The sequence below is a fragment of the Gordionus sp. m RMFG-2023 genome, chromosome 2 (genome assembly GCF_954871325.1).
Source record: "Gordionus sp. m RMFG-2023 chromosome 2, tfGorSpeb1-WG-v2, whole genome shotgun sequence".
Lineage (NCBI taxonomy): Eukaryota > Metazoa > Nematomorpha > Gordioida > Chordodea > Parachordodidae > Gordionus > Gordionus sp. m RMFG-2023.
In genome coordinates this window covers 45,677,832-45,700,274 of record NC_088776.1, presented here as the reverse complement: position 1 = coordinate 45,700,274, position 22,443 = coordinate 45,677,832, and the positions used below count along the sequence as shown (strand labels likewise).

General features: G+C 27.0%; 1 protein-coding gene across 2 annotated transcripts in view; it reads right to left on the bottom strand.

Annotated features, from left to right (window-relative positions):
• The window catches only part of LOC135923713 (lysosomal alpha-mannosidase-like), a 29,482-nt gene extending 12,386 nt beyond the window's left edge, over positions 1–17,096 (bottom strand). For both annotated transcript variants that reach the window (XM_065458621.1, XM_065458619.1), the window contains exons 1-10: positions 16,973–17,096; positions 16,830–16,932; positions 16,375–16,545; positions 11,137–11,253; positions 9,529–9,708; positions 8,335–8,489; positions 2,760–2,948; positions 1,803–2,141; positions 1,226–1,396; positions 183–296 (exon numbers count right to left, since the gene is read on the bottom strand). In XM_065458621.1, the coding sequence (XP_065314693.1) occupies positions 183–296; positions 1,226–1,396; positions 1,803–2,141; positions 2,760–2,948; positions 8,335–8,489; positions 9,529–9,708; positions 11,137–11,253; positions 16,375–16,545; positions 16,830–16,932; positions 16,973–17,053 (1,620 nt within the window). In that variant the 5' untranslated portion in view covers positions 17,054–17,096. The remainder of the gene's footprint in view (positions 1–182; positions 297–1,225; positions 1,397–1,802; positions 2,142–2,759; positions 2,949–8,334; positions 8,490–9,528; positions 9,709–11,136; positions 11,254–16,374; positions 16,546–16,829; positions 16,933–16,972) is intronic.
• Between the last annotated feature and the right edge of the window lie 5,347 nt (positions 17,097–22,443).

Below are 22,443 nucleotides of genomic sequence, written 5' to 3'. Positions count from 1 at the left end.
ATGCTTACATCATATTATTTTGGTTTTGTTTTAATCGAGCCGTTTTCTAAAATCGACTGGGCTTTATAACAACACTAGATATACCGTACTCCTAGTTAGTCTCTGTTAATGATAGGCTATATAAACTTGCATGCATATAAAATACATAAATAGAAAAAAAAGATCTAAATCTAACGACAAACTTCTGATTGTGTTTGAGTGAAAACGCAATTGCTAATATTGAGTAAAGGGCAAAAGTTAACCTTTTGGTTAGGCTTGATCACTGCCAATCTTTGCAAACCTTCTTCAATGGCCATCTTTTTATTTATAAGAAATTTATTTAAAATATTTTCTCACTATTAACAGAATTTCTAGATAAATATGAAACGAAAATATCACGAGTTTAAAAAACTAGACCAAGCTCTATTTATAAATCTCATTTTCTTCCCCTTCAATTAAAAAAATTGATTTAAATAAAACTAATATTAGTGGAAATTTTTTCCGTAATCTACTTTCCACGTATTTATTTTTTGGATTAAAACTTTTGATTCCTTCCGAATTTTAAACGAGTCTCGTGTGGTTTCTATGTCCTTAATTCTTATAATTTACTAATTTTGTATTTAAATTACCCCATAATACGTACTGAATATAATATTAATGAACGTTTTCTGGTGTCTGTCCAAGATCACTTTGGTAAATAGTCTCATTTTTAAGTATAAATGATTACCATCTTATGTATATCTAGGTTTAACCTGTTCGGCCACTGTTTACTAAACCATATAATCTATGGCCTTCCCCGACAGGGCCCTCTAAGGACCCCTCAAAGCAGAAACACTTCTGGATTAGGGAAAACTCGTGAGACTAAAATTTAGTTAAAATATTTTCCTATAATTTAAAAAAAATACGTTTTGTTTTATACAATTAATATCTTTCCTCTTTACCTTCTTTATTTATGATTTGCATTGACTCTCAAGAAATACTAAAAAAAATTTTTTTAATAAATTTAAAAAAAGACAAAATATAATTTTAGAACTTATGATTTGTTAGTTGTTAAGAATTGCTGAAACAAATATTCCTTTTAAAATGAAAAATATATCATACGAAAAAATACTTTATCCCTTTACTCTCTAAAAGTTCTTTAGAAATCTTAGTAAAATTAAATTTTAATCTCATAACTATTGTTTTAAAAAACTTACGCTAATAAAAGCTCGAAAAAAAAAATTAAAATAAAAACACTGATTAAAACTTCACATTCCAGTTGTCCCAAATACAATCTATGGATATAATCATAAGTAACGGCCTGCTTGGCTGTTCCGGTGACAGCGTCGTGGTGCTGAGCTATAGCTTGGGCTCTCTCTAGCGACATGATATCTTGGTTTCTATCTAAACCGCTTAGGGATTCTATTTGCTTACAAATCTTGGTTAAAAAAATGGTATATAATTTTAATGTTCCTTCAAACTATGCGCTTATGGATTCTATGTCGGGAGATGGATTCCATCAAATATATCTCTTTTTTTCTTTAAATCTGTGATAAATAACTAGATATCAATTTATTTTAAAAATGAGAACCAGAAAAATTTGGTATGACTTAAGAATACTAATAACAATCAAAGTTTATAGAAAGCTTTGTATAGGATTCATATTTAAAATGTTAAGGAAATGCTTTAATAAATTCTGAAAATTATATTTCTTAAGTATTGAAAAGAAGAGAGAAATATATGATATAATTATATATTTTTTTCGAGATGTATTCCTTATTTTGGTAAAAATGTTATTTATAACAGATTTTCTCTAAAATATTTTATATAAATAAATAATTTACATGCAAAAAACGACTACTGTCTCTGATCATGCCCTTTAACGTGGGTCGACTGCTAAAATATCCCGTCCATATATTCGTAATAAAATTAACCAGGGGAAAAAAATCACCCCCGTTAATTTCCGGCCAATAATCACCATAATTGTTATCTGATATTTTTGGCTGTCTCTTTGATTTGAAAGGTCGATTATTGTCTATTAATTCGGATTTATATAAGTTTAAATTATTTAAACTATGTGAAGTGCTATTAAGGTCTCCCTTTGCGTTGTGTAAAGCATATAAATAACATCCAGGCGTGGAATATATAAGGTTGAATTTTAAGGAAAATTTAGGCAGGCTTCTCTGAAATATTAAATTTATAAAATATAAATGGTTTTTTAAAATCCAGAATTATTGTAAGTTTTATCATTATTCTCCTTTTCCTATATACTCATTAGTGCTTCTTATAATAATCTCGATAAAAGATACACATTGCTATTAGTAATTTTCAAGGTAGGTTCGGTAAAATCGTCTTCGTTTAAATAAGAAAGATATGAAGATGGCTTAATATAATAAGTTCTTCAAAAGATGGGCAATAACAAAATTTTTTTTAAAAACTGCATACCTAAGTTAAATTCCACAACATATTAAGAGATGGTCAAGTCAAAAAGCGTAATTTTTTGTAGAATTTAGTTTATATAACAGAGACAGGCAGAGGTCAAAATATTAAGCCCGTCCAGATTTTTATTTTTGATCATTTTTGACCAGGCCCGGAATTTTTAAAATTACACTATTTGAATAATTTTGGCTGTAAATTATTATATGATTTTACAACTGATTATATGATATAATTTAAATTTATTTTTTAATTTAAAAAAAAAATTTTTAAGCATGACCCGGTCTTATTTTTTAAAATAATATAATTTTTTGGGCCCGTTCCGGTCGATTATGTATGCGAGAATTAAAAGATAGGTAAAAAACTTGTTTATTGACGTATTTAATGAGTTTGTCCAGGTTTTTATACCAATTGTCGGCTGCTTGATAATTAAAATCATTTCCCATTGTAACTAATAGGTGGTTTGTATCGTAATTTTTGGATTGCCTAATTAAGGAGCTGAGAAAAGCATTAACTTTTTCGGGAACATTGTAATCACTGGCCCCTTCATCATCCTATAAATTAGTATAACTATTTGTTTAATTCCAATATATCGATGAATAGCATCATGCCAAATATTTTAAATTTTAAAATATAAGCATATCAATAGACCCACATCATGCGGCAGCATTAATCCTCTGGAGAAAAAATGTTCCAAGCCGCTCATATCCAATTCTATAAGACAAAGAGACTGGAATTTACCATTGATACAGTATTACGTCGAATACTTACACTTCAAAGCTATTCAAAGAATCTCTAATGCTCTTTCTCCACTTAAACCCAACCCCAGTATACAGGATGACAACAATACGACTCTTTGCCAGATCAAATAATTCCAGCCTCAGCCATATGCCACTAGACCTATTCAAAAAAAATTCGAATATTCGATTCGAATAGATACGAATACGAATAATAAATGTTTTATCCGAATACGAATAATCAATTCGAATAATTCGTAATATTTAATAAATTGTTTTTTTTAAAAAATAAATCTAACATTTATCATTTCTATTTGATAACCTGCCAATCTAACAGGTGATGTGTTTATAAAAAGACTAGCAAAAATTTTAATTTTAATTTCCCGTATTTTTTCAAAATTAATTATATTAAAAATTACACAAACCAAAAGTATATAAAAATATATACAAACCAAAGGTATATAAAAATATATTATATCTTTATAATAAAATATTGTTAACTGGCCTAATTATGTTAGAGGAGAATGATTCTGATGAAATAGTTATGGTTGATGTTGACAAATTTCTTCACAAAAAAGAGCGATTATATGGGATCAATAGTGAAAAGGCTGCTTGCAATCATTGCAAGAGCATTATTAAATGCAAAGGCAAAACAACATCGCCTCTTATTAATCATTATAATAGGTTTCATTCACATCTCTGTAAAAACAGTAATAAAATTGACACTTTTTTAAAGCCTATATCACCTTTTTCTTTATCTAAAAAAATTAATTATATAGATAACTTACTAAAATTATTTATTAATAATAATTTATCTTTTAAAATTGTTAATTCACCTGATTTTAAAAATTTTATAAATGATCTTGATTCTTCTATAAAATCAATATGCTCCAATACTCTTAAATTGCATATGTATAATACATTTGCAGAAAAAGAACAGTTGGTAAAAGATATAATATCCAAAAATAAAAGTCAGATTAATTTTTCATCTGATATTTGGACTAGCCTAACTCAGGTTCCTTTTTTAGGGTTAACAGCCCATTTTATTGATGATAATTTTAAAATAAATAACATAATTTTGGATGTTGCTCCAATAAATGAACAACATTCAGGTGAAAACATATTTAAAGCCTTTATTAAAATAATTAAAAATTATAATTTGGAGAATAAAAATTTTTATATAACTCTAGATAATGCTGCTAATAATAAAACATTTATTGGTACATTTTCTATAAAATATCCATCAATAAAATAGGGCACATTCGATGCTTTGCTCATGTTATTAATTTAATATCCAAAGAAATTTTAAAAATTTTAAATCCATCAATTTTAAAACTACGAAACATTATTAGGATGATATGTAATTCTCCTAAAAAATTAAATTTATTAAAAAATATATGTAGTTCACTAAATCCTCCTATAAATTTTTTAAAACCCAAATTGGATTATGAAATAAGGTGGAATAGCACCTACCAAATGATTGAAAGGGGCTTATTGTTAAAACCTGCTATAAAAAAATTAGTTAATGAAGTTATAACTAATATTATAATTCTTCAAGAAAAACAATTATCAGTGGTAAACTAAAATTTATAAATAGGTAAATAATACTTTATTAACATAACATACAGGAGGAATGGGACGATCTTGTAAAAATAAAATCTATCCTATTGCCTTTGTATGAGACTACAAATATGGTTTGTGGGGAAAATTATCCTACTTATAATTTGGTTATACCCTATTATATTCTAATTCTTGAACACTTAAAAAACGAGAAACCTTGTTTCCATAAAACCTCTAACAATGATTTCAAAGTGGCATGTGATAAATTGTTGGGCTATTACAATTTAACTGCAGATGATGCAATAATAGCTACAATATTGGATCCTAGAACAATATCTCTTGATTATGATATTGATATATCCAGGTTAACAGACAAATTTAAAGAGATCTACAGCATATATACAGGTATTTAATTTACCCCCATTTAAATACATATCATTTTATTTTATAAGCTGCTGATAATTACAACTGCCAAAATAAGGATGAAAGTCAACAAAACAGGCTTGACATTGTTTTTAAACAAAATTATGTTCAACTATGTGAAATCGATTTTTACCTGAGTGAATCAAGATCAAAGAGTGATACTGATCCATTAATGTGGTGGAAGACAAATGCACATAGGATCCCCATACTCTCAAAAATGGCAAGAGATTATTTATCTATACAAGGAACATCAACTGCGTGTGAAAGACTTTTCTCAGTTGGCACTAATTTGTTGTCAAAAAACCGCATGTCGTATAAAGAAGAAAATATAAGAAAAACCCTTTGCCTTAAAAATTGGCTTAAAATTATAAATTAAATGAATAATATAATATTTTAATTTTGTTTATAACTTGATTATATTTATTTGTCATCGGATTATTATAATTTTTTCTGTTTGAAATCAAATTTGCAATAAAAAAATTTGTCAATATATTTGAGTATGATTTGTTTTATTAAGAAAATTCATTTCAATTATTCGAAAATTAATCGAATAATTCGCTAATACAAATAGTAGATTTTTTTATTAGTACGAATTCAAATAGTAAATTATTATCGAATACGAATAATGCACTATTCGATTCGAATACGTTTTTGTATAGGCCTATATGTCACCTTGGATACGAATGGTTAGAAGATATACCTTTACCTAGTTCTAATCTAGGCTTGTTGCTTACTAACGAAGGGCTTAGAATAGCTATAGTCTTTGTTTAGGCTGCGAAATCGTAACGCTACATCATGTGTTCGTGAAACTAATATCGATAGCCTTAGACACCACCCCTTACACTGTCGTTTTTCAAAAGGCAGATTACCCAGGAACAATGCCATCAATTCAATCATCAATAAAATATTGAAATCCACAAATATTCCTTCTACGCTGGAACCCTCTGGCTTTACCCTGATAATCAAACCAGACCGGATGGAATGACGCTAGTCCCTTGGAGCCAAGGTTTACCCTTAGCTTGGGATTATACATGAGTAGATCGTTTTGTAAGATCTTTTTCTGTCAACTCCATCACGAAAGCTGAAAATACAAAAACAAATAGATATAGTCACCTTAATATGTTTTGTTTGTTCCGGTAGTATCAGACACCTGTGGATCATTTGGACCCCAACCCCTAAAATTATTTAAAACTATAGCGCAAAGGTTAAGTTTAATCCCAGGTATTCCAAAAGAAGGCTTTTACCTTCGACAAAGTATATCAATCGAAATTTGTCGATTCAACTACATATCCAAACATGGGTCATTAAACCCCACCGAACACACCTAAATATATTATTTTTTAATTTCTCTTCTTTTAATTAAATATTTTTATATAGAATATAGATATAGTATGTTAATTATAATTTTAATATTCTTTTAAATAGTATTTTCATCCTTGTTTTGTTTTATTTTTATAGCTGTGTGTTGAAGATCTTTAAAAATAAAAGTGATAAGTAACATCTAAAAAAAATCCTAGAGCATATGTGTGTTTTAAGTGAAATCAAATAAATGAGGTAAAACAATTTTTTCTTTGAACGAATATTAAATTTAGCCTTATTATAGAAGAAAAAAATTAACTTGATTTGCTTGGTTTCACTTTAAACATAAATTTGAGCTAGACTTATTTACAATTTGAAATTGCGCAAATTCCTTAATTTTAACTAAATTTTAGTATTAATAATTTCCAATATGGGTCTATTTACCGACCCAAGTATAGTATACATGTAAAATTAGTTTATTTCTATATAAGATTTTTAATAATAAGTTTAAGTCTCCGAGTTTACCTGAAGAATTACTATGGTCATATTGTAAATTATCACAAAATTTTTTTTATAAATATTTTTGGTTTAGTAGAAAACTTCCATAGCTGTTTACTTTAGAGATAAAATATTTAATGAAAATTTATTGGATTTGTTTTAACGTTGAAATGCAGAATTTTTCATAAATATGGATAAGAAATATGCATGTAGGATTACTGTCATCTCTGGATGTTTTAATGTTCCAAAAATAGGAATCAAAGATAAAAAAATTGGGAATTGTAAATATAAGTACTTTTAACAAATGCAACTTGTCTAATATGAGATGAGCCACCAATAAGAAAAAAAAATTCAAATTAAATAATATTTTTTATAATTGTCTTTACGAAAATATTCGAGATTCTTTAATATTTCTTAATTATCATCAAAAAAAATGGTTAATTAATCAACGAAATAAACTTATAAGCGAAACTAAGAAAATGGTAATTAGCTTTAATCAAATTTTAGAACCTGAACTAAAAAAGATTCTGCCTCCTGAAAATTTTCAATAATGGGTTCTGTTATCAGTTCTTAATTACGAGAATTAGAGCGTTCTAAGTTCCGATTTCAAATTGCTTGTCAAAATAATCAAAGAAAAAACTTCTCTAAAATAAATCAAGTAACACATATATTTAATTACTCGCACTCTTATAAAAACGAAACAGGTTCTCAAATAGGTTTTGGTTTCTGTAATTTTTAAAAGAAGAGGGACTCAAGGGTATGGTTTCAACCTCTGTAATTGATGGAATGTTATCAAAACATTTTCACATCTAAATCCAAACCTTTCCTTAATAATAATAGAAAAGAAATCGTTCAGGACAAAATACTTCGTAGAATTAAATTCTTATGTTACAAAAGGTCAAATTATAGACAAGTTGTAATAATCCAAAAACATTTAAACAAATATTTTGAACAAAAAAATAGGTTAGATCTCCATGTTTTCTCCGATGCTTAAAAAATCTTAACAAATTTTTGATTTACTTATCTCTTCGTGATAGCAGGGACTAAACCTTATGAAACAAAAAAAGACAATGTTTCAAGTCCCTGTTTCATTAACATGCCTTCCCAATAAAATGCCATACTAAAGTCATTTAGACTAAATTCCCACTTTGGCTCAGCTGATATTATGTAGTCATTAAGACTGGACTCAGCGGATATTTTGCTTTCGCAGTTAAAGGCACGGGTTAATATATAAAACGCGCCTATAGTTTTCGTTAATTTGAAATATTATACCTCATAGTTTAGTTAGGTCTAGTGAACTGAAGAAATGGCATTTTATCATTTAAAAATGCTAACTAACGAGATAAAAAAGTAATTTACAAATATTTATGAGCAAAATTAATGTCAAAACTAATCAAATTATAAATTCCTTAAGTAATTCTACTTGTATAGGATCATCGTCGCATAAAATGTCGAAGCAAAAGCCAGCAGGAGGTTGGTATAAATTGTCTAAGATGGATATAAACATATCGCTAGGTGTTGTAGACTTCGATGTCGTGTCGTTAATTGATTGAGCAGTACTTGTATACATCTCGGCAACTATTATAGATATATCATTTTATTATATTAAATTTAAATAAAAATATCTATATCAATTTAAAGTTAAAAAACTGAAACTTTTTTCCCCGATTTTTAATTTTTAAAATTAATTAAATAATCATTAACAGTTTAAATTCGTGTTTTTTTTAAAAAAATTGGTGAAAATATCGCATCTGAATCTGACTAAGCTAAAAAAAACGAGAAGGGTAATAATTATAATGGGATTCGAAATTAATTTAAACAAGATAGTATACTCAAATTTTTTATAAATTAAAGAAGAGTATGTATTAGAGATCTGCAAAACTAGACCATGTACTCTAAAAGCCCGACCAAAAATATAATTCGCAGGGATTATATAAAAAATCAGGAAATTCCAATTTTATGTGAAATTTTAAAAGGCCAGCCCGGGCATAAAATTTTGATTAGTAATATTTGAAAATAAATTATGCTTATTTCTTTGTATTTTAAGAGCTATATGAATATGATCTTTCAAACACAATACTGACATCAATTACAATTGATTTATAAAATGGTTGTTGTAGAAAGATAAATAAGCCATAGAGAAAAGATATACGAGCCTTAATTGTCATTTGGAAAAAATTAGATAGAGATAATATTATAAATGTTATGGCAGGAAAATTTGTGCAAAAAAATTTAACGCGCCGGGACGAACTTTTCGTAAAATTCTAACAGGTCGGGCTGTGTAAGGTAAATTTAAAAAAAAATTTAACGGGCCGGGCTTTGCAGATCTCTAGTATGTATAAAATTTAATATACATAATAAATAAGAAATATCATACCCAAATATATCTTAATCATTAGGATGTTCCTTTTTTAAACTTAAACAATAGTGTTGTTAAGCAGTTTCATTTTGCCGATTTCAAATTATGATTTTAACCAAAATAATATTATGCAAGTTGAGATTTCGTTAATAAATGTTAAAACTTTTCTGCCATCTAAGAGCAAAATCTCCAGGCTGACGTAATATTTTTTGGTTAAAATGTTGAGTTAGCATTTAAATAATTTGTAGTTTTATTTACAATTTGGCAAAGGATGCCACAAAAATTCTAATCCGCGTTCAGATGATTTAGTATCTTTAAAATCGTCAGAAATTCGCCCAAAAAATGTCCCGTCAAAGCCGAGCTTCGCGAATATATCGGCTTGGGCCGCAGAATGTCCGAAAGGATCTATTTGCCATCCGGTTTTTGGGATACCACAATCTAGAAAAGATCATTATGTAATGTATGTATGTGTATGGTGGATTTAATATTCTATACATTATAAAGACTTTAAAAAAATTAAAAAGAAATTTAAAAATTATTATTATTATAATTATAATTTGGGGAAAAAATTTTAAATAATAAAATGTTTTAAACAATACTTTTGATAAATATTTAATTTAGATAAATTACATGATAATGATATTATTAAATATTGATGATTTTGATGTTCCTTAATAAAAAAAAAAAATTGCAAATGTAGAAATGATAAATTTATAGGGTAGATCATAGCCGCTGATGAATAATTTTATACTGGTATAAAAATGATGTATTTTTTATATATTGAATTTTATGTGGTTCTAATAACTCAATTAGTATTTTTACCTTACATTTTAAGGAGAAATTACCAGCTTTAAAAATAATGAAACAAAATGACTTGATAAAATATTAAAAACTTAAATTTCCATAAATATATCAACTGATTAAATAAATAATAAATCAATAACCTTTTTTCAATTTTATTAAATATTCTTCAAATAATTAATCAATAATTTACCTTTCCGAATATATAATTTTTTAAAATTATTAATCAATTGTGACTAAATTTATTTTATATTTAAATTCAGTTCAGGAGGTGGAAAATAAAAGTAGTGAATGTCAGAAAGTCAATGCCCAGCGTATCAACTGAACCAAAGTGAAAGCGAAGAGTTAGATTATCGTCTGGTCAGTACCAAATACAGATCCTGACTAGGGTTGTTAAAAAGTCCGGTTCGGAAACGACCCGAATAAGATATTAGCCAAAATAATATTATGTAGATTTCGAGATTTGGCAAGTTGAGGTCTAAACCTTTCTGCCATCTATGGGCAAAATCTCCAGGCTAACAATATATTATTTTGGCGTTAGTCTTAATCGAGTCGTTTTTAAAAATCTACCCGAATCGGACCTTTTAACAGTCATAGTGATCTTCATAAGAGTAAAATAACACGAGAAAAAATTATAAATAAATTAGGTAGCAATTTTATTTATATTTTATAGATTTAATGTTAAAAATATGGTTAACCTATTAATTTATCGAAATTTTACAAATTTATACAAGCATACTTACTTACTTTTAATATTAAACTAATTATTTACCAATATAAACACTCATAAAAAATATTGTACAAAGATATAAGGGTTTTGGTTACAACTCTTTTAAAAAATGAATTTTAAAAAAAGAATATTTGTTAAAACTTTGAAATTTATTAAGAAGTTAAATAAACCTAATTAATTAACTATAATTTTTTTTTATTAAGAGCATAAAAAGGATGACATAAATAGGGATTTCATTTGATTACCGAATTTAATTTTAAATAGAAGGAAATTAATAGATAATTAATTATGATAAGATATTATAATATTTTCTTTTAAAAAAACATGTTTTTAACCTCCAAACGTGTCTTTATACATTTTTAATCCTAAAGTCATTTGATTTATAATATCATTGTAGTGAGAGCAAGCCTCGTCATTCATTACCCAGCCGCCCGACAATATTTCTAATTGACCTAAAAAAATAATTTAATATTTATAAAACAAATATTTCTAATTGACCTAAAAAACAAAATTTAATATTTATAAAACGATTTTAATAATTACATTTTATAACATCATTATGTATAATTTAGTATGGGAATAGGAAAAAAACACCCCGGAAAAAACTCCCCGGAAACAAACCCTTGGGAAAAAACCGCATGGAAAAAAAATCAGAGGATGCTTTTACCATTTGTGTCAAAGTACCCATAGAAAAATTCAGAAGCTAGATCTGGAAAGCTAATACAGGACTGATGAAACTCTAAGCTTTTATGGCATGATGGACGACATAGCATTTGTTCCTTATGGGCAATGCAATGACATTCCTGAGATCAGTTACTCCGATCAATGGTAAGGATATTCTTGATTATTTCGATAAAAATTATATCAATGGAGTATCAAGGAAGGTCACAAGAAACAATTCTCAATCCCAGACACGTCGAACTGAGCCTCAATTTCTTCCAGAAACTTGAAACGTGAATCAGACTCTATCCGATGAAGAACATATATATAATCAATGAGAAGTTTGGAATCATCGTTTTTCTAATCTGGTTGGGAATAAACACACATCAATCTGGGAATTGATTAAAAAAATAAAATGCAAGCTGGCTACCGATGAAACCAAACTTAAACGATGGCGTGTAGTTAGTTGGACACCGAAAACAAAATCGCAGAGTAATACCCAGATTCGGTTAAAGAAACTTTGTAAGGAATACCGTGATGGAGTGCGAAGCTTTCCAGATTTTATAAGAGGGATTTCTTTCAAAATTCGATGTCAATTCATATAATTATTATTTTAAATTTGCATATACATAATCATGATTTACCAATAAAATAAATATATCTTATAACAAAATTTTGTCAAATATAGTCTACTTAATATAGTAATTAAGGATGGATTTTGTATTTATTAACATAGCAAATTATTTTTACGAAAATAAGAAATACATGGGTTATTTATTCCCCAGTACCAATTTGAACATCAACATTTTATCTAGAAGCATTTTTTTATGGAGGGTATATGAGTAATCTTTAAATAATGAATTAGGGCCTAAAAAATTTAGCTTTATTAATAAATTATATTTTTATAATCTAACTTGTCTATACTTTATAAATATGAGTATATCCATTATAATCCAAATAAAAATATACCTATATTATTAGGTCTTAATTAAATTCTATAAATATGAAAAAAAATTCCGGGGGTTTTTTTCCCGGGATTCTTATAAAGAAGTCAATACAAAGCCAGCCTAAGCATTTGTGTTTTAAAATAATTTTATTGTTATATTTACTATCACGATAATACAATAAAATGAATTTACACAACATATTCAAAAATCGATAGGATATAAAAATAACCAGCATTTAAGAGTTTGATAAAATAAATTTTAGTCTAATATAGACGAATATATAATTTTTTTTAAATACAACCGCCCCCCTCCCCCATCGGTTCCCCTTAAACTAGAAAATTTTGATTATGTGGTGGTTCACAACCATTTTTAACGTGCCATTATTGGCGTTTATATAACAAGATTATCATGATGAAAAATAAAAATGTTACTAAGAGAGGAAGAAAGACCTTTATTTTTCTTCTTTCTTTCTTTCACGTTTTGGAAAATCGGTCATTAATAAATTTGTTAACAAAATTCCGGCAAGAGATATTTAAACATTCTTGAGCCCAAACATATACATAAATTTTTTTTGGATTTTCTTAAAAAATCGTCCTTTTTCTCAATCGAATATTTTACTTTAATTTTATTCAGATCGGATTTGGACCCTATTTTTAAAATGGGTTTAAATAACAATGTAAGAAGGAAAAGATTTGATTAACCTACCCCTATATATTTTTAATTTTTTTAGGCTACACTTAAAGCTTTTTCTACTGTTTTGTATCCTATACTCCATATCTTTTTGATGTTTTTAATAAGATACTTATGTGTCTAAAATTACTTTTTAAAAAAAATTATCTCTTTAATTTTCTTATACACTTATGTATACTTATTGTTTAAAAAAAAATTCGCTTTTAACCTTTTTTCTCCGTGAATACTTGCATTAATTTTGTTTATTTTTTCCTATCTTTAATTTTAAATTCATTGTTATTTTATATTTTGGCATACCAACTTCATTATTGTATGCAAATGAAATAATTCAATTATATGTTTTTTGTTCATACTTAAATTGATAATTGTATTAAAATAATAATAATCTTATTTTATAGGATGGAATAACATATATTCATTTTTCACTGTCCAACATTTTAGATCGCTCTTTTGACACAGTATTAGTATAATAATAACATTTGGGTGATTTCAATTTGTTAAAAAAAATTTTTTATATAATGATTTCTCTTTTTGTTTTTAATTATATTTATATAAATGATATAAGAATATTTTATTATAATCGTCGAAATGTGTCTGCTATTATTTTAGATAATTTGATCATTTAATTAAAATTTATCTTTTAGCTCGTGAAAATCAATATTTATATATGATATTTCTCTATGTCCTTCTGTTGATTGATTCGTATATTTCTCTATTCCCATTCTTATTGTTGCACAAAAATCCTATATAACAGGTGGTTGGAAAATATATGGTAGATTTTTTGAAAATCACGGGATTATATTAAACTCCTCGTCGACATTATGGCTTATTGTGCTGAAAGAATATATAAAATATTTCATAAAAAGCATCTCAAAACTATGATATTCGTATTTAACAAAAAACACATCAAGTATTTTATATCATATTGATATTTTTAACAAATTACATATAACTATATTGAAGATACTTTTTTTTATAAAGAATCTCTATCTTATTTATATCCAGATTCTTTTTCAATGACCTGCCCAACTCTGGTTGTTTGTTGGACAGTTACATCAAAAATAGGCGCTATCGAAATGAAGGTTTAAAAAAACCGCCTGTAGGACAAAATAGTAGCCAATATAATTAGGCAACAGATGAAATGCTATGCATAAAAGTAAATTATTAAATCCGGGCCAGGCGTAGCAAATTAAAAAAAAATTATAACGAGCCGGGTTGGATAAACAACAAGACACAGAGCAAATTTTTCAAAATATTATAACAGGCTGGAATGGGCAAAAAAATTTAAGGGGCCGGACGAAACAAATAGTGCAAAACTCCTAATGGTCACAAACAAACCTAGCTTTACAGATATCTAATATTACATCATCCATCTGCAAGCAACATTTGTTAAAATTTTGCAATTTAAAGTTTAATATTTTTTTTAGTCATTTATAGTTTTAACCATATGGAGAGAGATTGTAAAACATACTTTGTCTTGATCTTAATATTCTTAAATTTGCTATAAGGTTTTATCACCACTTTTCAAAAATCCTTTTTTGCAGTTTCCAAAGAAATTATAGTATATAATAAAATTAAAAAATGGATTTATCCTAGTTTAAGTTTATCTAAATTTGGTGAAAAAAATTTGTCCAAAATTATTTTATAGTTTTTGTGAGAAATCGTACTGTTTTTAAATTTGCTTTCCTAAAAAAATAATTTGAGTGGACATAGAACCCTATAATAATCAGGCAGCGAAATAAAATATTTAAAATTAATTTTTCAGGTTTTTTAACCCTACGAATTCGCCAAAGCAAAAATATTAATCTTAACTAGCATACTCTCACGTGCTGGGATCTAACCATTGTCATGCCCTTTCATAAAAAATGTATCTAACATCTGAGCTACACATCTAGCACTCCAAAACAATGATTTTTTGTAAAGAAAATTTGTGAAGTCATAAAATATTATATGAAAAGCACATTTATAATTTTTCAGGAGATCATCTAAAAAAAATGATATCTTGTATTTTAGATAGGAGATCACGCCATAATGATGCAAATAACGAATTATTCTAAATTAAATTTTAAAATTTTATTGGTGATAGGGAGAGATATAGTACTGAAGGATTGATTTATTGAAAAAATACAAATGAAGGGATTTTGCAAAAGATTGATATAAAAACACCAATATATCGTTAGACTTATACTCAGCCAACAATATATCTTACCCCCGTTTTGAGGGTTATGGATACTGGTTCCAAAATCTACTAAAATTAAAAAAAATTTCAAAAAATTTAAACAGTAAATAAAATCCATAAAATGAATCATGCAACATTTTGTACAACATAGATTTGTATTTTTGTTACCAATTCTTGGTGATTGGAATAATCAGTATATATAAGTTGTCATTACCTATCGAAAAATAATATAGAAAACTTACAAAAATATACATTTAAATAAATGATAAGTAGAATTTATTTATAAGTAAAAAAAAATAAGCCATGATTTAATAGTGAATTACAATTTTACAGTTCTTTCGGTAAATGGTAGCTATTGAGTCATTATTTTTAATATTTATTACCTTAACCCATATATCTATGACTACAACTTGAGAAAAATATTGGTCCTGCCCAGGATGATACAAAAGAAAAAAAAATATTGTAAAATAATCTATTTACCCAATTTTAAAATATAGATTAGACTTCATTTATCATAACTAAAGTGATGTTTAAGTGATAAGATGAATATAGATAAGTGATATCATAGCAATTCATCCATCACATTGCTCAACAGCACTATAAATGCTTATTATTTACTTTATTTTGAATTTTACATGGTTGCTATAAATGAGGTCTTACTATATTCCTTTTTTTTACCATTTGTTTATTTTACCAATCCCTCATTAAAGAATTTAAAATGAAAAAGACTTTGATATAGTGATCTGCATCGGGCCTAATTTTTCAAGCTCGGCCCAAACTGAAATTTTTTTAAAAAAGTTTTGCCAGCGGAACCCAAACCCGAATTTTTTTTAAAAATGTTTTGCCAGCCTGGCATGGCCCAAATTTATTTAAATATAGAAATTAATTTTTATAATTACTTAAACAATAAATAATATTTTTATTTTGCATAAGAAATTCAATATAAAATTGAGAAATTTAGATATATTTTAAATAAATTCCAAGGTCCGACCTGACCCGGCCTAGCCCAAACCTGATTTAGGGCCGGGCTGGACTTGGGCTGGGTACAGGCCAGGCCTAACTTTGCAGATCTCTACTTTGATATAATATTAAATTACCATTATCAACAAAACGTTGTATTTGGTGTCTTTGAAATTCATGCCTTGATAACCATCTTTGCATAAAACTTCCTTCTACATAAGAAAATTTTCTATCAGGATTTTCATCCAAACTTTTGAGAACTGAATCAATGATATATTGAACACCAGCCTTATCTATAAATTTTTTGCCTAAATAAAATTAAATTATAAATTTTTATTGAATGATAAAATAAAGTGATATAAATAACAGGTAGTAATATATATTTTTAAAATTATCATATAAAATTTATATTTAATGGCCTTCTTTATCAGTGGTACAGCAAACATTACAACAGGAACAACCTGAAAATTTAGGAGCCAAACAAATAAAAAGTGGTTGAATGCTTAAATTTTTATATGAGGTGCTGTGAAAAAACTGTTCATAATGGCAATAAAACCAATAAACTTAAGTTATTATTAACGTAAATCTTTACTTCCTATGTAATATTCATCAACATTTTTAAGCCAACCAGCATCATCATGTGTATGTGCTACAATATGCACATTTATCATATCAGGCTCACCCAGATTACATTTCTAAATAAAATGGTTTTAGAAAACTAATAGCTAATATAACCTTTTTATATGAACAATTTGAGCAATATACATATTTAGTGATTATGAAATAATAAATCAGAAATGTGGAAAAAAAATGCATTATGAAAATAAAATTTAAATTAGCATCTGATGGAAAGATGGTAATTTATTTGGAACATATGTTTTGCCGATAAAGTCTATTAAATACCCAAAATTTTTACAGGCTTTCAAAGTTAATCATAGTAAAAAAAAGAGAAGCAAACATTTTATTTTCCTCTAAAATTTGTTTAAATATATTTACAAATCTTTTGCTCAAATTGAATATCTATATATTATTTTAGAATTGTTTGAATCAATTTCAAGTTAAAATTTCTAAAAGGGAGAATATTAATAATTATTTAGATTTTAATTTTTGATAAGAAAATTTATAATTATTTTAAAGTCAATGTTAATTATTTATTTGAACAATTAATTTTATTTATATCTATTATAATGAACATCTTATCTTAGGGCTAGGATATGAAACTAAACTTTGTGGCCCAAGCTAAGAACTTGTAGGGGCTAGAGAAATATGATCAGTTAGAATGCATAATAAGAAAAATATATGGAATATTTATTTAATAAATGTTTAGATTATACATATAATTGTTATATAATCATATTTAGTAAAAAAAAAATTATAATTTTTGATGAACATTTGTGCATCATCAGTATCAAATAAATAAAAAATAACGAAATAGAAAAACGAAATCTAAGCATATAAAAAAATAATAATTAAATAAGAAATATAGAAATAAATTTATTGTAGAAAAATTGTTAGTTTTAATAAAATAGTGTAAATGATGCTAGTTAGAAGGAATCGAATACACTTTATTTCGGTTAGGATTATAAGGACTTTTGTAAATTTCAATGGCTTCTATTATTATCCTCTTTTTATAAATATTACTAATTGTTTTGTTAAAATTTTTGTATTTTGGAAGTTAATGAGATGTTTGGAATTAATTCTGTGTTAAACAAAAATAGATAAAAAGGTTTATTATTATGTAATGCATTAAAAGCCCATAAATTATCGTTTTAATTGTTCATTATCCAGTGTATACCGTATTACAGAAATCGTATGGTATAAATACCAGATTATTGTGGTAATTTGTTTTATTTAGATTGAAATTAGGGAAATATTATTTGATTTTATTTGAAGTTTGAGATACTGTTATATTGTGTTAAAAATATATTAGCAAAACATACAACAGTAGCATCAGGGGAGGGGCGCAGGATTCGAGTCCCCTCAAAATTGTTATTTTTTTTTAGACCATAATTTTAATAATGTTAGGGTTAGCCTGAGTTTGATCCTGGCTTGAAACATTTATCCAAACCAAGTATGTGGATTGCAATAGCAATTAGGGTTGATATAAGATTCTTATATTTTATTAGACACCAAACCTGCTACCTACAGGCGTAGCCTATATTTTACTAAAAGGAGGGGGGGGGGATAATATTGGATGGATTTTCCCATATAAATTTTATAGGAGGTTTCTTAGTACACTTTTAGTAAGCCATTGGTTATGTTATATTTTTATAAAAATAATTTTTGGAATTTACTTTATTTTTCTAAAAATTCTATTTTATGTGGTTTTTAAACAATTATTAACCCTTACCTTTTTCAAATTATTCTTTATAGTGATATTATGTACATTTCTAAGAGAGAGGGGCGTGGGGTGTGTATATAGGGGGAAAATACTTATTCGCTTAAAATGATATTAACATCCAAAAGAAGGAGAATCCCCCCTTCCCCTACATCTAGCTGCAGATCTCTACATTGCCTCATATTTTGAAGAAAAGTATTGCGTTGAATAGTGGATCTCTCCATTGGGCGGTGGTACTGGTTTTAAAAATAATATCTAAGAATATGAATTGATATAAACCAACCCAGCATTATATCTATATAACTTTTTAAAAAACTTTTTTTTAAATGGAATTAAAAAAAAAATTAAATATTACTATACATTTTGACAGGGTTGCCATGTCTCTCCCCATCAGCGGGAGGCTCCCGCAATTTTTTCGTTTACATGCAGACATCTCTCTCCCGCAAAACTACCGCTATTGGAAATCTCCCGCAAAAATTTACCGTAATTTTTTAATTTCTCCCGCAATGTTTTTAAAAAGTATTTTAACGTTTTTAATATATAAATAATAATTTTGAGAGACAGTAATTGATTATTTTTATATTTTTAAAATAAATTTTAAATATTTGGAAAATTATGTCTAATTTGTAAATTTCTTTTTATCCTGTTTTATTTTTATCCAATAAATCAACATCATTTCATTCATATAAGTCAGTATAGGGGAGTATATCGTATATCAACATCGATTGCAATACAAAAATATTCTCCAAAAATAATAAATAATCAGATGCAACTAGAGCTGTAGAAATCGTATAAACCTATTATGTAGTTCAAAGAGCTATATCATCAAAATGTTGGTCGAATCTTTTTCCCATGATATTTAATGACTCCAATATAAGTGCAAACCTTACTTGGTTTTAGTACCTGAATCCTAGAGGTCAATTCTAGACGATTTGAAAGATGAGCATCCATATGCAATTCTAACAGATGCATCTAATAAGGGAAATATTAAAACATTTCCCTTGAGCCTTTTCTATTTCAACTAGAATAAGAACATTTCAATAAAACTGTTAAAATATTTTCCTCGGATAGTGAAAAATCCAACGATCTAGCTAACCACATAATGTAAATATAGCTGATTCAGGGTTATCAATGAATTGTATGTCAGCTATCTGCGCTGATAATGCCTCTGTAAATTTTGGCCAAAGTGTATTAACCTAATTGAGGCATCACAATAATGAATTAATAACAATTGGCTGTATATGCCATATACAACATGATACTTGCAAGAAGGTAATAAATGTACTATCTATGGATGTCGAAATAATTGTGATGAAATGTTTTAACGAATTTAGTTCATCATAAAAGAGTCAATGAATTAAAAGAGTTGGTGGAGTGGTCTGACTTGGAATGGTGTGAGTCTTTGCGATATGTACCTATCAGGTGGTTATCATAAATACTTGCCATCAATAGAATTTTAAAATTTTACAAACCCTTAAAAAAATACTTTTTAAATAAAGATTTTAAAAGCTGTCCTAAAATTTTGAAAAATTTTTTGGATTATGAAATGGCAGAAGCATATTTGGGAATAGTTTCACATGTAGGAAATCTATTTCATGCAGTTAATATTTAGTTGTAATCAGAATATTCTTTATTAATAAATATTCACAAAATCATGCTACAGCTCTGTTCATCTCTACAGTTAAAAATTGATAATAAATTTTATGGCTCTATTGCTAAATATATTATATTAAAATGTTCAAATAATACTCTAATTAATACATTTTTGAATGAAGCAGATATTTTTATTAAGACAATTTTAGAAAATTTACAATCAAAAATTTTAACAACTCTATTTACAAATGTATAAATATGACCTTGGAACAGAAACCATCAATTGATGGTTTTTGTAATTTAATAAATATATTAAAAATACTGAAAAACATTGATGCCTTGTTTGAGGAGATTGTTTTTCTCTCTATTTTTTATGAATAGCAATAATACTTAAAGCTAGATGGTTCAAAAGTAGAGGAGAAATAGGTTGAATTTTTTCGTAGTAACAATAAATCCCCATGCTTGGAAAAAATATGCGAGTGTCTTCTCCTTACCTCATTCTAATGCCTTACCCGAGCGCATTTTTAGCCTGATGAGGACTGCCTGGAAAAAGGAGAGAAATCGGATTGCTTTAACAACATATTTATAATATGTCATGCCATGAATTTTATAAATATCTCACTAACGACGGTAAACGTTTAGTTCCATTATTTAAATCTCAAATAAAATATAATTAACATTATAACTATTTAATTTTCCATATTTTTTTTATATTTTTGAAATCTTATTTATACATTCGCATAAAATAAATATATTTTTTATATTGTAAATCAAGAATAGAGAGCATTACAATCTCCTCAGACAAGACATCAATGTCTATCGGTTTTTTTTAAATATATTTTAATATAGTTTTATAAATGGCGCCATAAAATTTATTGTCAATTTTTAACTGTAAAGAAGAACACATCTGCAGCATAATTTTGTGAATCTTTGTTAAGATTTTTCTGATTGCAACTGCACATTAATAGCATGTAGTAGATTTCCTACATGTGAAATCAATCCTAAATACACCTCTGCCATTCATTATTAAAAAAAATTTTCAAAATGTTAGGACAACTTTTATAATCTTTATTTAAGAAATATATTTTTAAAGGTTTATAAAATTTTAAGAATATATCGATGGCGGGTATTAGGAACATATCGCAACCAACATTGTGCTGACTCAATTCTGTAAATACACTCTGGTTTTTTCCAAATTCACTGAGACATTATCAGATCAGAAAGCTGACATGCAATTTATAATCCCGAATCTGCTATATTTACCATTATATGGTTAATTATGCCTTTGGATTTTTTACTATTTAAAGGGAAAAAATTTAATCGTTTCCTTGAAACGTCTTTAATTTTGTTAAAATAGCAGAGGATCAAGGTAAATATTTTAATATTTCCCTTAAGGTGTATCTGTTAGAATTGCATATGTATGCCCATCTTTCTAATCGTCAAGAATTGACCTCCTGAATTCAGGTTCTAAAACATTGATGATATATTTGCTCATTTTTGTTCTACAAGTAAAGTTTTCATTTATCTTGGAGTCGTTAAATATTATGTGGAAAGATTCTACGCACATTGTAAAGATAAGTAGCTCTGTGAATGTTCTACTACAAGAAAAGTGATTACAATAGCCGCAACTGTAGTTGCATCTGTATTATTTCTTATTTTTGGAGAATATTTTTGTTTTTCAATAGATGTAGATACACTCTCCTGCACTGATTACAATAATGTGATTGAACAATAATAAATAAAATAATTATCATTGAAATGAGTACAATATTACCTTATGTATTTAAACGTGATACGTGATAATTAAGCGCCTATCCCTATAATGTTATACACACACACAAGGTAGATTTCCAATTGCGGATGTTTTGCGGAACATTCGCATAAAATATATTTTTTACATTGTAATTAAAATCGTTTTTTTTTTATAAAATCTTATCTTGTTTACATCCTTTTATATTTAAAAAGGATCGTTGGTTATTTTATAAATTAATATATTTTAATAAATCAAGATGTAATTTTATTTTGAAAAATAGTTACCGACTGTATTTATATAAACTAATTATAAAAAATAATAGGCGGATAATTAAGTCAATTCAAAATACCGGCCGAAGGCCCTCAAAAATTTTTTTTTAAACAACTTTTATATTTCTACCGCAATATTCATATTACTCCCGCAAAATACCAATTTTCTCCCTCAATTTAAAAATTTTGACCTGGCAACCCTGCATTTTGGTCTTAATAAGGTATCGGCTATGAATCTTTAAATAATTTAAAA